General features: G+C 50.2%; 7 protein-coding genes across 7 annotated transcripts; 3 read left to right on the top strand and 4 right to left on the bottom strand.

The window, feature by feature from the left end:
- Positions 1-198: 198 nt before the first annotated feature.
- J7337_001080 (uncharacterized protein) lies at positions 199-1217 on the top strand (the record flags this gene model as incomplete). The annotated part of the gene is made up of 3 exons (XM_044818824.1): positions 199-552; positions 602-628; positions 855-1217. The coding sequence occupies 3 exons, from the start codon at positions 199-201 to the stop codon at positions 1215-1217; spliced, it is 744 nt and encodes a 247-aa protein (XP_044686526.1).
- Positions 1218-1319: 102 nt separating this feature from the next.
- On the bottom strand, positions 1320-1664 carry LSM6 (U4/U6-U5 snRNP complex subunit lsm6; the record flags this gene model as incomplete). Its single annotated transcript, XM_044818823.1, has 1 exon — positions 1320-1664. One exon carries the CDS (start codon positions 1662-1664, stop codon positions 1320-1322), a length of 345 nt encoding a protein of 114 aa, XP_044686525.1.
- Positions 1665-2170: 506 nt separating this feature from the next.
- On the top strand, positions 2171-3673 carry J7337_001078 (uncharacterized protein; the record flags this gene model as incomplete). The annotated part of the gene is made up of 2 exons (XM_044818822.1): positions 2171-2544; positions 2593-3673. 2 exons carry the CDS (start codon positions 2171-2173, stop codon positions 3671-3673), a joined length of 1455 nt encoding a protein of 484 aa, XP_044686524.1.
- Positions 3674-4201: 528 nt separating this feature from the next.
- On the bottom strand, positions 4202-5965 carry J7337_001077 (uncharacterized protein; the record flags this gene model as incomplete). Its single annotated transcript, XM_044818821.1, has 1 exon — positions 4202-5965. The coding sequence occupies one exon, from the start codon at positions 5963-5965 to the stop codon at positions 4202-4204; it is 1764 nt and encodes a 587-aa protein (XP_044686523.1).
- A 2532-nt stretch (positions 5966-8497) lies between these two features.
- Positions 8498-10073, bottom strand: J7337_001076 (uncharacterized protein; the record flags this gene model as incomplete). Its single annotated transcript, XM_044818820.1, has 2 exons — positions 8498-9995; positions 10060-10073. The coding sequence occupies 2 exons, from the start codon at positions 10071-10073 to the stop codon at positions 8498-8500; spliced, it is 1512 nt and encodes a 503-aa protein (XP_044686522.1).
- Positions 10074-10529: 456 nt separating this feature from the next.
- On the top strand, positions 10530-11135 carry J7337_001075 (uncharacterized protein; the record flags this gene model as incomplete). Its single annotated transcript, XM_044818819.1, has 1 exon — positions 10530-11135. The coding sequence occupies one exon, from the start codon at positions 10530-10532 to the stop codon at positions 11133-11135; it is 606 nt and encodes a 201-aa protein (XP_044686521.1).
- A 658-nt stretch (positions 11136-11793) lies between these two features.
- Positions 11794-13020, bottom strand: J7337_001074 (uncharacterized protein; the record flags this gene model as incomplete). The annotated part of the gene is made up of 1 exon (XM_044818818.1): positions 11794-13020. The coding sequence occupies one exon, from the start codon at positions 13018-13020 to the stop codon at positions 11794-11796; it is 1227 nt and encodes a 408-aa protein (XP_044686520.1).
- Positions 13021-14172: the final 1152 nt, after the last annotated feature.

The following is a 14172-nucleotide window of genomic DNA, read 5'->3' as shown; positions in this document are numbered from 1 at the left end:
ACTCTGGAGAACCAGTACCCAAGGCTCCAGAAGCGCGGGGAAGATCATTGGGTGTTTGTATAAAAGGCTTCCAAGATATCTCCGACACCTTTTCATCCCTTTACTCCCTTAGAATTAGCTGCTTGTCTCATTGAGGATACTTGAATACCAACGACAAATTGTCCAGCCACTTCGAGCTGTTCAAGAGTAACACCAAAAATGGCATCTCAGACTATTCATGATATTGCGACGAAAGGCTTTGATGACGCCCAGTCTTATGACGCACACCGGCCATCTTACCCCCCTGCTGCTGTCGCCAGTCTTCTGGGACATCTCGGTCTCGAGGGTCAATCTGGACGCCATATCCTAGACCTGGCAGCTGGCACTGGCAAATTCACTGAGCTTCTATCTGCCAGGCCGGAAGGATACAAAATTATTGCCGTAGAGCCGTTGGACTCGATGAGAAACACCCTTGTTGCCAAGAAACTCCCCAAAGTAGACGTGCGGCCAGGTACGGCAGCTGAAATGAAGGACGTGGAAGATGGATGGGCTGACGGCTGCATTGTGGCTCAGGTAAGCTAGATGCCTTGTCTAAAGAGAGCACTACTTAGCTAGAAATCAGACTGACATTTTTGAAGGCCTTTCACTGGTAAGTCGTTCCTCGAAGGACTGACAATAGGCCCTAATCAAGTCAAAGGTTTGCCAGAGAGGAGTCCCTCATGGAGATACATCGGGTACTCAAGCCTGGGGCCAAACTGGGGTTGATCTGGAATGCTGAAGAATGTAATTATGTCCCAGTTGCCTTTTGCCGCTTCCGGAGTGACTGATGACCGGCCAAAGATAATCGCCCCGAAAGCTGGCCAGCCTCTACAAAGTGGGAGCAGGAGCTCAGCGAGCTCAACTTCAACGAAAAGGTGGACAACGAGCCTCGGTTCCGACACTTGCTATGGAAGAAAGTCTTCGACCGTCAAGCCGAAGCTGAGAAGCCATTCTTTTCCACGCCCATCGAGACCGAAAAAATCACATGGTCGATTTGGTTGACCCCTGATGCTTTGTGGGACAGATTCGACACACTTAGCTGGAACAAACTTCGGCAAGGGGAGGAGCGTCGACTGTTCAGAGAGAAGTTCGACAAGATCATCAGGGAGGGCGATGCCACGTTCAATGAGAACGGTGAGGTTGAGCTTCATGGGTGCACTTTCTTTGTCTGGACGTCACGTTTGAATGGTCCAGAGTGAAGAGGATGTAGTGATTAGTTTCATCATAAATCTACATGTAGAAACCGAGCCGTCATTCCTTGTTCAAGACCAATCATGAATCTGCCGAGATATACATGACTTTCAGAGTCGATTAGCAAGATTTCTGCCCATAACAGAGCGACACTCACCATTGTTTCCTCTCACAAAGGCGTCGCCGTATTCCCTACGCTTCTGTCCATTGACATACTCGGCTGTCTTTTCCAGGGCAATGTTCATGTAGCCATCCACAGATTGAAGTTCGCCTGCAAGTGTTAGCTCCATCCTACTCGCTGTATCGTCGCATGTGAGGCGCTCAGCAAGAGGTGAAGACTCACCCTTGTAAACAACGCCAGAGTTGAGCTTGACAGTAACAGGATTGCCGATAATGTCACTGAGGAAGCTTGAAGGGTCTTTCCCCTCACCCTGGGAGATAGCGCCGTTCTCCATTGTGAAGACTTGGAAGGGTGCTTGGAGGATGGCGGTTTGAGAGGTTCAGGGTGTCGTTGGTGGTTTATGATAATAGATCTTGGATAGAGCTTGTGGAGTTGTCTGGGTCTAGCCTGAAAGATTGATGCCTTGTCGTGGCTGTTAAGGCCGGAGTCTTTTCGCACTGTGGGGCATCACGCCTGCTGTGAAGCCGCCTAACGTCCCGTTACAGCGGCACCCGACGTATAGCGACCTAGGGTATTTTTTAGCGGGCCAGGTCTCTATTTCTTGCCCAGGCAACCTCCATCAGCTCCAGGCGTGTAAAGTGTAAAGTGCAATTCAAGCCTTTCAACGAAAGACCCATCAACCTCTGGCTTCATTGTTCTTGATTACTTTTAGACGCAACCGACTATCCTGTGTCGCTTTTTGCGCCCCTGTCGTTTTGTTACTTTACAAAACTGAGCGAACAACTGACGCTTTGCTATCATCTAAACTTCGTGCAAGCTAATCAGAGGCTCTTGACCAATATGAAGAAACTCCCCTTTAAGCCCACCGCGCTGCGCAGGGCAGCGCCAAAACCAACACAATCCGAGGATTCCAAGGACAGTGACGACGATGGACTCTCTCTGTTTCGCCGCTCAAAGGAGATGGCGCCTATCATGGCAGCTGAACAGGAAAGGCGTTGGAGGAGACATAGAGAAGCTGAGCAGGAAGCTGAGCGCAAACGACTTGAGGCCATTGGGGAGAAGCGACCGCGAGAAGACTCCTCGGATAGCGATGGACTCACCAAAAAGGGCCCTGGCCCTAAGGTCAGCGATGGTCTACCCTCCTTGCCTGCACGGATAGAGGGGACTCCTGTTACCGATCAGCCGATGACACACGATGGAGCGGATCGCACCAGGTATGCTTGCTAACTAGATCGCCTAACATCGTGTTCTGATTCTTTTAGTGAACTTGTCACTCCTCCTCCGTCCAAACGATCAAGGCTTGACTCAAGCTCGGCCCAGAAGCCTATACTTAGTTCACAACTCGACATAGACGAAGACCCTTTCCCAGATGCATCGCCAACTCGAAGATTGGGGCCAACTCGTAACCCCCCTACTCCAAGCCGAAACCTGAAGACAGAAGATCTCAAACCACAGACCAAACCAAACACGGATCCCATAACGATTGACTCGGATTCGGAATCCGACTCAGAACTTCCTAAGCCCATGACCGACCTATCATCGAAGCCGGGAAGTAGCAGTATCGAACTTGCGGAGCGGACCTCTAAGCCTTCTAAGGAGCCAAGCCCACCAGCAGTGGAGGAGGATGAGTTCGCAGAGTACATTCGAAAAGCCGAAGAGAAACGCGCCCGCCAACAGGCCCTTCAGGCCAACAAGTCTGAGGAGCAGTCCAAAGAGGCCTTCAACATCTTCATTACCAGCACGATTCCTCATACTGTACCCCTGCAAGTGAGGTTTTTATTTAACAAACCTCTTCGCATAGCTCGAGATGCGTGGGTTAAACACCAAATGAGTAAAGGTGTTTCCATACAAGCGGACGATGTGACTCTTACCTGGAACAACAAGAAAGTATACAACACTTCCACCCTGATTGGCCTGGGCATTCGCCCGATTGGCAATGGACGTGCTGTGAGTGACGGTCAAGGGTCCGCGGGCTTCAGAGAGAACATGTCTTCGATAAACGTGCAAGCCTGGACTCCGGAACTCTTTCAGAAGATGGAGCAGGAGCAGGAACTCCAGCGGAAGCGTGACGCTGGTGAACTTTCTGGCGAGGAAGAGGAGAAGCCGGCCGAGAGAATCAGGTTCGTGATCATGCTCAAAGGACGGGATGTTGAACCGCTGGCTTGCAAAATTCTCCCAGAGACAACTGTGGAAACGCTCATCTCCTACTTCCGTCAACAGCGCAATGTTGGTTCAGATAAGCAGGTATCTCTTTGGTGGGACGGTGAGCGGCTTGAAGAGCACGTGGAGATGCAGGATGCCGAAATTGAGGCTCAAGACACAATCGAAGTGCATATTGATTAAAGCGAGCTCAGTCGTAGCACGATTTCTTGGCATGGTAGGTTATTGCAGGTGGAAGCGGATGACGGCGCTGAAGGATATGACATGATACCCAGGGAAACCCCTCTTGAGAATTAGCTATAATGATTTCAGCACGCAATTGACGTTGCTCTTCCATTACTCATTCGTTACGCTTCGATAATTAGATTAATATTCGAATCTGGCGCATCTCTTGCCGCCTCTATGTAATTCACCTTGGCTGTCCAGCTGCAAGGCTCTTCTTCCCTATAACGCCTCTATTCAACCAAGCCGAACCGGGCACCCGCTGCCTCGGTGTTGACAAAACCTTGGTCCCAAATAATGCAAGTCTGCCCTTGGATAGTAGTATACGTCATTCGCTGCCTGTGTTGTTGGTCCCAGAGACCGCAGCTTGACATCTAGTATCTGGTATCAACCAACCCCATACTCCATGAATGCTAAAGAATACAGATAATAACATTGGCTATCTGCACATTTCTGTTCCCTCTAAATACTGTCGTGCTGATTCTGGTCTTAATCGATCAGATGTCGGGTGTTGTTAGGGTACGATCGTGGAGAAATGGTACCCTTCATTTTTGTGGTCGGGGTTGAAGGATAACTAGTTCCCCGTTGACGAACCTTCTCATCCAGATCCTTGGTGTCAGTCAACATCTCTTTATGCGGCGTAGTCGTGGGACGTTGAGAGGGCAAAGGATGGCGATTTTTCCCTCTGCCATTTACAACCCGCTTCGTCTGAGGGATTGGCGCAGATCCGTCGGCCTTCTCTTGGCTGATGATATTTTTAGTTGCCTTGAAACTTTTAAGTTGCGCCTCCTTGTGTCCACCTGGGGCCTTTTTCTTGCGCCCGTTTTGTTTAGAGGTCCCGCGTTGTTTCGAGAGTTGTGCAGGCTGGTCTGTGGTAACCTTGCCCTCGAAAGATATCGTGGTCTGCATCGTCTTCGCCGGGGTTTTGATCGCTGATATCTTGGGGCTTGCATGGGGCGTTGGTATGCCTTGCACCTGCTTGACCTGCTTCGATTTGGCTGTGCCTTGCTCTTCAGAATGAAGTGAGACAGAGTTGACCGGAATTTCAACAAAGAAGTTAAGGTGTTTGCGATCCTCTTGGCTCTTGGAGAAGTCTTCCTCAGACACCTCATAATCCTGCCCAAGGGTAATATTCCAGGGAGGAAGTGCTGCAGATCGAGCCACATCATCGCACTTTGATCGTACTACGATGTCCCAGCAATTTTTCAGATCGACGCCTTTGGGTTCATCGTCTACATTAATCCAAATAGCAGTACCGTTCTTTCGTCCTCGTGTGACTTGGCACATCTCCCTCACTAGTCTGCGAGTTCCAGGAACCTTGAGTGTCGTTCCAACCACCAACACGGCATCAGGGCGGGCCTTAAGATCAGCGCTCGAAACATTCCCGATGGCATCCTCGTCTGGGTTGTACTCATTGTAAAGCACAAATCGTGGTCGTAGTCTGCCGATGCCATGGCTTCGCTTCCCAGCATGTGCGGTCCGAACTTCGTCAAGATCTTTACATGTTGGACAAAGTGGAGCCTCTGGGCCGTCAAAAACCTCGCCGTTGAATTCCTGGATATTGTTGCATTTGGTGCAGACCATTTTCTGGAGACCACCGTGCAACTGGATTGTAACAGGCCAGGGGCCTTTGGGATTGAGAGGAACCTCGGTGGCCAGAGGCTTTAGTTGGGTGTCAAGGCAGTCGATGTTTTGCGAATAGAGGCGTAATAAGCGGCCTTCTTGAGCCAGTGATGCTAATAGTTCGTGAAAAGGTGTGGGTTTTGCAGCTTTCGTCATTGTGGCCATTTCTCTGACCATTGCATGGAAAGACTGAGTTGTGGAATCGTGTTTATAAACCGAAGCGTCGAACAGATGTTTACCAGAGCCCTTGAGGTTATGCTGAGTTTTAACGGTCGCAAATAAGCCAGTGGATGAGCGGAAGTCGGGAATTCCTGCTGAAACTGAAATTCCAGCACCAGCAACGACAACGATCTTCTTTTTCTTGCGCAATGTGTCAATGAGCCTTTTCAACTGGCCACGATCCTCGGCAGTGAGTTCATCTTCGGGCTTCATCAAATCTAGGTACTCGGTAGTACGTTCTTTCGGGGGAGATATACGACGCTTTTTGGCTGGTGGTGGACCTGAGGTGGAATCATCGAGTGGTTTGGCGATAATTTCATCTTCGGATGGAAGGTCACACGTCTTGTCTGGAGAGTGCGGGCCCGATGCAGTCGTTGATGGAGATGGATAGCGCTTCGTGGGATCGGGCATGTCAGGTGACGAAGGCAGCGATGGTGTTCTGGAGAGGTTGGAGAGTGGCGACGAGAGTGTTGAGTTTTCTCCGTCAGGGACGAAAGATAGAGGGCTTGAGGGACTCATTTTTCTCCTCTTGTTGAACACCTTAAGCTACCGATCTATCGTGCGGTAAGAGTCGAGGAGCACCTCCAAACGAAGGGTGAAGTTTTCCGGGAGGAAGGGTGGGAAAGGCATGTGTTTGCTCCAATTCTACCTCATTGCGCAAAAGATGGAAGGAGAAGTAGCCGGTTGCTTGTCTTTGCCCGCAGTCGAGTCGGGATGAAAGAGCGCAGAGAAGGTGCAGATCTAAGTCCAATGGAAGCAGTCGATACTCAGTTTTTGATTAAGAAAAGAACCGTAGCCGGTCCTGGTCTGGGTAGGAAAACAAAAGTGAACCAGGGAAAGAGCAAAAGCGAGAGAAAACGTTCAATGCTGAGTGTGATTTGAATACTCAGGTTCGAGTTGAAGGAGGCAAAACAGAACAAGGCAAAGCAAATCAAAGCCTAAACCGGGGGAAATGACTGAAGTTGTCGTTGCAGAATGCACCTCAGACCCAGAAAGCGGGTTTCGGGGGGGAAGGGAGTACCGCCTTAGCGTGTAGCAGCGGCTGCAATGCCCTTGTCTCTTTAGTTTCTGCTACAGATGCAGGAGGAGCAACACAACACAAAGTACCTAGGCACCTTACCTAAGGTACCTACCTACTACCTTACTGCACCTTCGTAGCGTACTCCCGTACTGTTTCTACCTTATGCCGGACAGGGCCCTCGAGTCTCGACTAGCGCTGAGGCCACAGCCACCACTAATATCAGAAGCTTAGGGGAAAAGTGCGCACCCGCACAGCCAGATTGGATGACGGACGGAGTTTGGCAGGTGATCCTGGTTTTTGATCGATAAATGGAGTCAAGGGAAACTTTGAAGAAGCCGGCCGGCCTTTATCAACCTCGATCAAGATGGGTCAAGTATATAAGAACTTGTAGTGTGTTCGAGACTGGTTTGTTGATGTTTACCTACTCTACTGAACAGAGAGCAATTAATTAAGTGTGTTCATGGGTCTGAAGAGCGGTGACATCAGCTCAGGCTGTGATCTTATGCTCTGCCCTGTCTTGCCGTGGCAATGCCATTCAACGCTGATCCTTGAAGGTGCCAACTGGTGTGTGGATCGTGATAGGCTAAAGTATTCTGCAGGCACACGCAACCTGCATGAAAGGCAGCGTGTTAGAGCCAATGGTAACTTAATTGCCGAGAAACGAATGCTAAAGCAAGGTAGTTTAGACCTCGAGATTTCCGGTTTCTACGGTTAGGAAACATTTTCAAATACTGAGGTATTATCTGTATTTATTGAGTCTGACAGACTCAGGCCGCTTACCAAAATACGACACCACCCCTATCCTCACATTGCCCGTACCAAGGGGCTGGTATGATGATTCACTTTAGCTTATTTTGGACTGCATGCAGTGAGTGTGGGAGCTAAATAATGCCCAACGAGTAGCTCCAACTCACCGTAAATTTACTGACTTCTCGTGCTCCTTACACACGTAACTCTTTAGCTCCCACGCAGGTTTAATTGATTCGGTTTTAGAGTGGTTTCCGAAATCGGCTAAAGCATTTCTCCATATGCATGTAATTTGCGCCACTGTCTGCCACTTATGTCGAAATTGACCGCCATGTGCGAACCCGATTATTTGTGACGCAGATAATGACTTTCTCACCAAGCTGTTTCAATCACTGTATTCACTGATATCTCTGACTGCGAATCCATAAAGGTTAAATTCATATATTTCTCCATCACAAGGTCTCGAGTTAGTTCCTGGGGTTTTCGCTTATGGTGTGATGCTATGCGACGAAATATGCTGTACACTCTCCATATAAGCGCATCGGTATCTCGTACCTCGTGATTCACTCACGTAGAGGAAATTCTTTCGAGCTTAAGCTGGGCTTGAGAGTGTGTATGATGAATTGTTTCGATATGGTTTGCATCAGGGAAACAGTTTGCCGAAATCGCGTGTAGCTGACCAAATGAAGGGCACCATGCATCCAATATAGCAAAGAGTCAATGCATATGTTGCAAGGCATTGGTGTTTCCAGTGTAAGCAAATCAAATGACAACAAGAGATGCCAAATTGAACTAATTGTAGGCCCCAAACTTAGGCAACAATGCCTCAATTCCTTTTATGAATTAGGATTGAGGTCCCTACAATTCAATCCTTGGTCGGTTGCTAGAGGGACCGTTCACTTTCATGGGTCCTCCCACGAACCCCACTAGCTTCCACAAGGGGAGATGGCACGTTTCCGCGCAAAAGTACTAGGCGCGATAAGCGCTATATCCTTGTTTCAGCTTAGCGCGTATAAATCAACGGACTCGGTAACTACTTAAGGTAGGTAGGTACCTTGAATATAGATCTTATGTCACGATGTTCTGCATCAATGCCGAATCTTACAAGCAGAGATTCAGTTTAGTGTCAAACAAGCAAAAACAATATAGTACATTAACGTACAATTCATCTCATCCTAGTTAGATCCCTCAATTGACTCATCAGGTCGAGGCAATCGTGCCGCTCGGACGGGAGTACCAGCCACATCGATCGTCTTTTTCTCCCGCTCACTTCTTGTTCGGTTGATCAGCTCCATGCCGAGAATACCGCTCAAAATTCCGCACAAATGCGATGCGATGTCAATCTGCAACTTGGCCGTCTTACCAAAGGCAGCAAGTTGAGGAACGCATATGAGCGCCAGGAAAATGATGCCGGGCACACCGTCTTGGGGTAGCCCAAAGAATCTGTAGCCATCAAGACGATGCTCCCAGAAGTATGCGGCGTAAACACCCAGCGTCGCTGCCGAGGCGCCCAAAGTTGTAACGCCTAGCATGCCTCGCATAGCATATGTAGCCACACTGCCCACAAAGCCGACCGCACCGCAGCCCACATAGAGGGTTAGCAAATTGGCTCGGCCAATATCCTCATGTAGTGCGGATCCAACGAAAAAGAGGGGAACCATGTTTATGAGCAGGTGGCTAAAATACTGGTGAGAGAAGGGTGCAGTGAACATAGAAACTGGCTTAACAGCACCGACAGCGATGATCATGTAGCGGTTAAGTAACCTCCACAGAGGAGGGGCCTTCCATGCTGCCCAGACAAGCACGTTGACAGCAACAATGGCTCCCAGTGTCGCATGCGCAGTAGAGATATCGGGAAAGACACGGTACCGGGGAGCAGGCTCTTCATAAACGGTGCTTACAGCAGCTAGGAAGCCAATGACGAGAGCAACGAGAGTAGCGGAGGGTAGAACCCGCTCCCAGGGCTTGAGTTCTACAGGAGCTTCTAGATCAGACTGTGCCTTCTTATAGTATTCAGCAATCTTGGGGTTAGCGATCTGTCTCTCCGATTTGTGGTCGAGATTAGCCAGAGTGCCAGAGTTTACCTCCCCTTTCGCCTCCGCTGCCTTCCGTGCTTCTGCCTCAAGGGCTTCCTTCGCCTTCCGCTTTGCGACATTCTGAGCCCGGAGTTCGTCAAGTTTGCTGTGGCCATAGACGGGGTCTGGCTTATAAACTGGAGTGGATGGCTCGGCGGTTGCAGTTTCGGCCTCGTCCTTGTTCTTCTTGGAAGCTTGCTTCGGCTTCTTGGCTGCTTCCTTCTCCACTTCAAGTTGTGCAAGCTCATCCTCAGCTCGGAGGCCCGCGTTCAGCACTTCATCAACCTTTACTGATTTTCGTAGGTACTCGAGGCCCTTGGCAATCTGACCCTTGGTGTATGAAGATGTATGGACCGAAAAGGCTGGATCGTCGAGAGTCCCAGCGACCCGACGTCCGTGGAGGATTCGCAGCAGTTGGTTCGCTCTTTTCGGATTGATGCCCCTTCCGAACACTTTCACAACCTCTGAATCGCTTAGGTCCTTGCTTCCGAACTGAAGGCCGACCTGGTCTCGGTAGTCTCTCGGCAAGTCCTCATAGTTTCGGATGGTCTTATCGAAGAATATCGTTCGTCGGGTCTCGTACGAGTTATTGTTGTTCCTAAAAATGGTACTTCGACAACAAGTGGACGAAGGTAGAAGGCCGCTCCGATTCCTTGGCGCACAGCTTGAAATCCATCGGGTTGGCGCAAACGGCTGGGCCGCAGAGACTGATGCCTTTGATACTGCTCTTTGGAGAGCAGACCTTAGCAGCACCCTCGAAGAATTGGGGCAGGCGAATAGACTCATTGTGAATGAATGATTGAATGCGCAAGATGCGCCCTAGAGAGCCACCGGCTCGAATAAAACCACAGCAGCCACGGCGAGGGGAACAGTCGATGGGTTGATGGTGTCTCTTAGTGCATGAATTAATCTTGGACGCATGAGGCCGATAATTTTGGTCACAGCATGTCAAGATCATCAACTCTAAGGTACGTACCGCCACTACACAGGACGTTTAGAAGCTTGGACCCCACCATTATTCAACTGCCCCGCGGATCTCTTGAAGCTCCCTAACTACTTACCTATTACATCCATATTATACACATCCCCAACTAAGGTACACCTCTTCACGCGGCCCGCGTCATACTTGATCATGTCTTCCACGTCCACATCCGCCGACACCACACCAATCGCCCCCGCACGGTTCGCCGCTGCCCTCAAGGACCTCTCGGTGGGCATGTTACACCTCAAAGTCCTTGAAATCCGCAATTCGATCGCCCATCTACAGTACTCCAACGACCAGCTCAAGCCATTCGCAGAGGGCACAGAGATCACACCGTCCGGTGAAGCCTCAGGGCCCGACCAGGAGTGCATCGATGCTATTCGTGAGAACGAACAAGTCATTGATCGCATGGCTGAGCGCATAGCTCTGATCCGGGCAGAGGTGGAAGAGCGTGGACTAGGCTGGCCGGAATTCCAGAACCGGAATGAGACAACTAGCAAGAACGATGAAGACGCGGCTGCTGTCAATGGAGATACTCAAGCTAGTACCGCGGCATCTGACAGCGAGAATCGACACAATGCATGGAACGATGGGACTTTTCAGACGGGGACAATTCGAAACGGCGAGGTGCAGGTGGATCGTCAGGCCGGTCGGCCAGAGGGTGGAAGTCTGAGCGACGAGCAGCTTCGCAGGGCACTAGAGGAACGAATGCGAGACCTAGGTACAGACGACAATGAAGGAGGCATGCACCTTTGAGATTGGAAGGCGAAAGAAACATGAGGGGAAAACTACAGCACGGCCGGCGTTTGTGAGATGGAAGGAAATGACAGCATGATACCCGATACCTACAAGGCCGATATGCATAATCGTTCAATCATAGGGAATAGTCAAAATCGGTTCGGCCTTCACTAGGTCGCAGTTCACAGACAAGGAAGTAGGGTCTTTTTTTTTTAAACACAATTTTGCTATTTTTCGATCTCAGCTGGTGTTTTGCTGAGGACTTCTGCTTTTAAGGCTGCGTAGTGAAGCCGCAGTGTTATTTATACGTCATTCGACAGTTTGAAAGCACGTCTCGCCGCCGGCCTTTTGGTGCTTCAAAAACCAAGACAAAGAAAAGATAAATCATGTAGCCTGCTCCAACGCCCAAGTGCTATGCCGCCCAATGCTAAACCAAAACCGGTCCCATATAAATGCTTATAAAACAACTGAAACAACATGAGCTGAAACAATGTACTGGAGAAGACGGTGAAGATAGCGATGCTAAAGGATACCAAAGACATGTGAAACAGAGAAGAGACAAGACCGCGATGAGTTAGGTCGCAAGAGTGAAACGGTCGTGAAGAGGCGATGAGGACGTGGGGGTTGTCGTATCTTATGCGCTGTGGCTTGAGCGCTTGTTTCACGCGAATCCGACTCAGTCAGTGTCGTCACCAACAGGGGAGGCGGCACCTGAAAGCCTCTTGGATCGAGTGGACTTTTGTCGCTTAGATCGCTTTGAGGACATCCGGGTGGCAGTCGCGGACCTTGTGCTCATGATAGTCTCGAGCTTTGGTCGTTGCGCGGCATGTCCCGCACTCGAGGGTGTTCGGCGGGCTCCCAGGTTCATAGCACTTTGCGAGAATGGAATGGGCGTGTCAGAATCTGAATCGTCAGAAGAATCGTATCCTGGCGGTGCGGCAACCGGTCGCAGGCGTGTCTTTCGCTTGGCGAAGCCACTATCGAGCGAGTCGTCTGATGTGTCGAATGAAAGGCTTCGAGTTCGGTGGACAGAGAGAGACTGGCTGGTGCGGTTGAGGAAGAGGGATTCGATGAGTTCGGTTTCGGTAGGATTGCTGTTTTCCTTCTTCAGCTTCTCCATGACAAGCTTCTCGTGAACAAGTCGGCCAAGTTGCATATCGTCTCCAACCAATGTCCTGCCGCTCGATTTGCTCCCTGAGCTCCCGGCCCGGCTAACAGGCACCTTGCCTTCCATGACCTTGGCTGGCGGCGGAGGCTGCAGCATCCATTGATGGGCATTTCGCGAAGGAATCTTGCTGCTGACGACGGGAGGGTGGTACTCGTTGATGGGAGGATTCTTCGGGAAGTAAAAGTCGTGCCGTTGCTGTTCTGTTACCTCCCTTTCGAGTCCGAGTGTAGATTCGATTAATCGACCGGCAGAATCCCGTGCTTTTGATATGGCGTCCTTGAACTTTTGGCCGCCCCATTGGCCCCATAGCTCCTCATCCTCTCGCTGATATCCATGTCGCCGGTTCCAATCGTCGGAGAGATTGTTGTCCTCCGCAATGACGGAATTGCTAGCGCCAAAGTTGATGCGGCTCCCTCCTTGATGTGTCTGCTCAGATACGCTGAATGCACTGCTCTCTCCGCCCTGACTTGTGAGGCCACGCTGACTAGAATTCTTGCTGGCAGATTTCTTTTGTGGTAAAGATGGCCCCATGCTAATCTCCTCTTGCCAATACGGGTTTGTACTAAACGGTGAGGGATGCTGGTATACATCAGGTTGCTCGCCCACCACCTTGGCCTTCTCCTCACGCTCCTTCCGAGACTGTTCACGAACCTTTTGCCGATGACGAACTTGGGCGCATGGTGTGCAGGCAAGAATATAGAAGACAGCGGATTGAATTGCGACGGGAAGAGACATGTTGGTGGCCGTCGCTTTGTATACAGTGTACCGGGCATAAGAGTTGCTTCGCTTGGCCGGCTTTCAACTGGGATGATGTGTATGAAACGACCAGCACGATTATATGAAGAGAACAATGGACAGAGGAAGACAATTGTTACACCAAAAGACACGGAGACATAAAGCAAGGGAGCGGAGAGAAAGGGGTCCAGCCCAAGAATGAGCAGATTGATAGTCGAAGCTGAAGATGATGCCGATACCGAAGGGTGGACAGCCGAATTGAGAAGGAAAACGAGTAAGGCTAAAAGCAAGAATTGGTGAGGGTGAGGACTGTGGTGTAAATGAGATTGGACTTGGCGAGATAGATGGTGGTCGTTCTTTTTTTGGGCGCAAGAGGCGCTGCGCCTGTACTGACTAGGCCAACGCCAGCAGTGGCCAGAAGGGTGCGCAAAGGGGAATAGAGCGCAACGTAGCGCAACACAATGGCCAAATGGCAAAGAATGTAGGTATGTAAAAGTAGAAACGCTTCGTCTTTGCTTGAAGGTGGCCGTAAAGCTGAAACCGAAGGGGCCGGTCGTTGGAGGTTAAGTTCGTAAGAGGCGTTCCTGAGCGACCGGAGACGTTTGCTGTTTGGGGCTGATTGCTCTGGTGCTCTGCCGATCCCAGTGAGTGAGCTAGAGACTTGGCTAACGAGTCCCCCTTTGGAAAAGGACCCCTTTGGTCCTAAAAGTTGAAGGGCAGGAATGTGAGAGAATGTAAATGAGAATGAGAACGCAATTCTGTCAACCAAAAAAAGTGACAGTTAGCCCTGGGGCTCGTTCCTTTCCCTTTGTCTCTCTGTTTTGGGGGAGTGATCGACCGTATACCAAGGGTATCGTGGATGATAAAAGGGGCGCGAGACGATGTTTCACAGAGAGTTGCGGCGGGCACTAGACACTGTAGATAAAACGGGGTGGTCACTGGGTTTTTGTCTAGGTAGGTGGGTAGGGGTTTGCACAGGGCACTCAATGGGCACAGATGATAGTGCGGGTTAGTAAAGAGGTTGAGATGGGAAACGGAATGGGTCGACCGTATAACGAGATAACGAGATATGAACGACCAGAGAGTAAAATACGATCTGAGGGAGCCAGAGCTAGGAAGGAAGATTCCCCAATCTCATATATTTGTGGGTAA

This window comes from Fusarium musae, chromosome 1, assembly GCF_019915245.1.
Source record: "Fusarium musae strain F31 chromosome 1, whole genome shotgun sequence".
Lineage (NCBI taxonomy): Eukaryota > Fungi > Ascomycota > Sordariomycetes > Hypocreales > Nectriaceae > Fusarium > Fusarium musae.
This window is presented reverse-complemented; position numbering and strand designations above follow the sequence as displayed.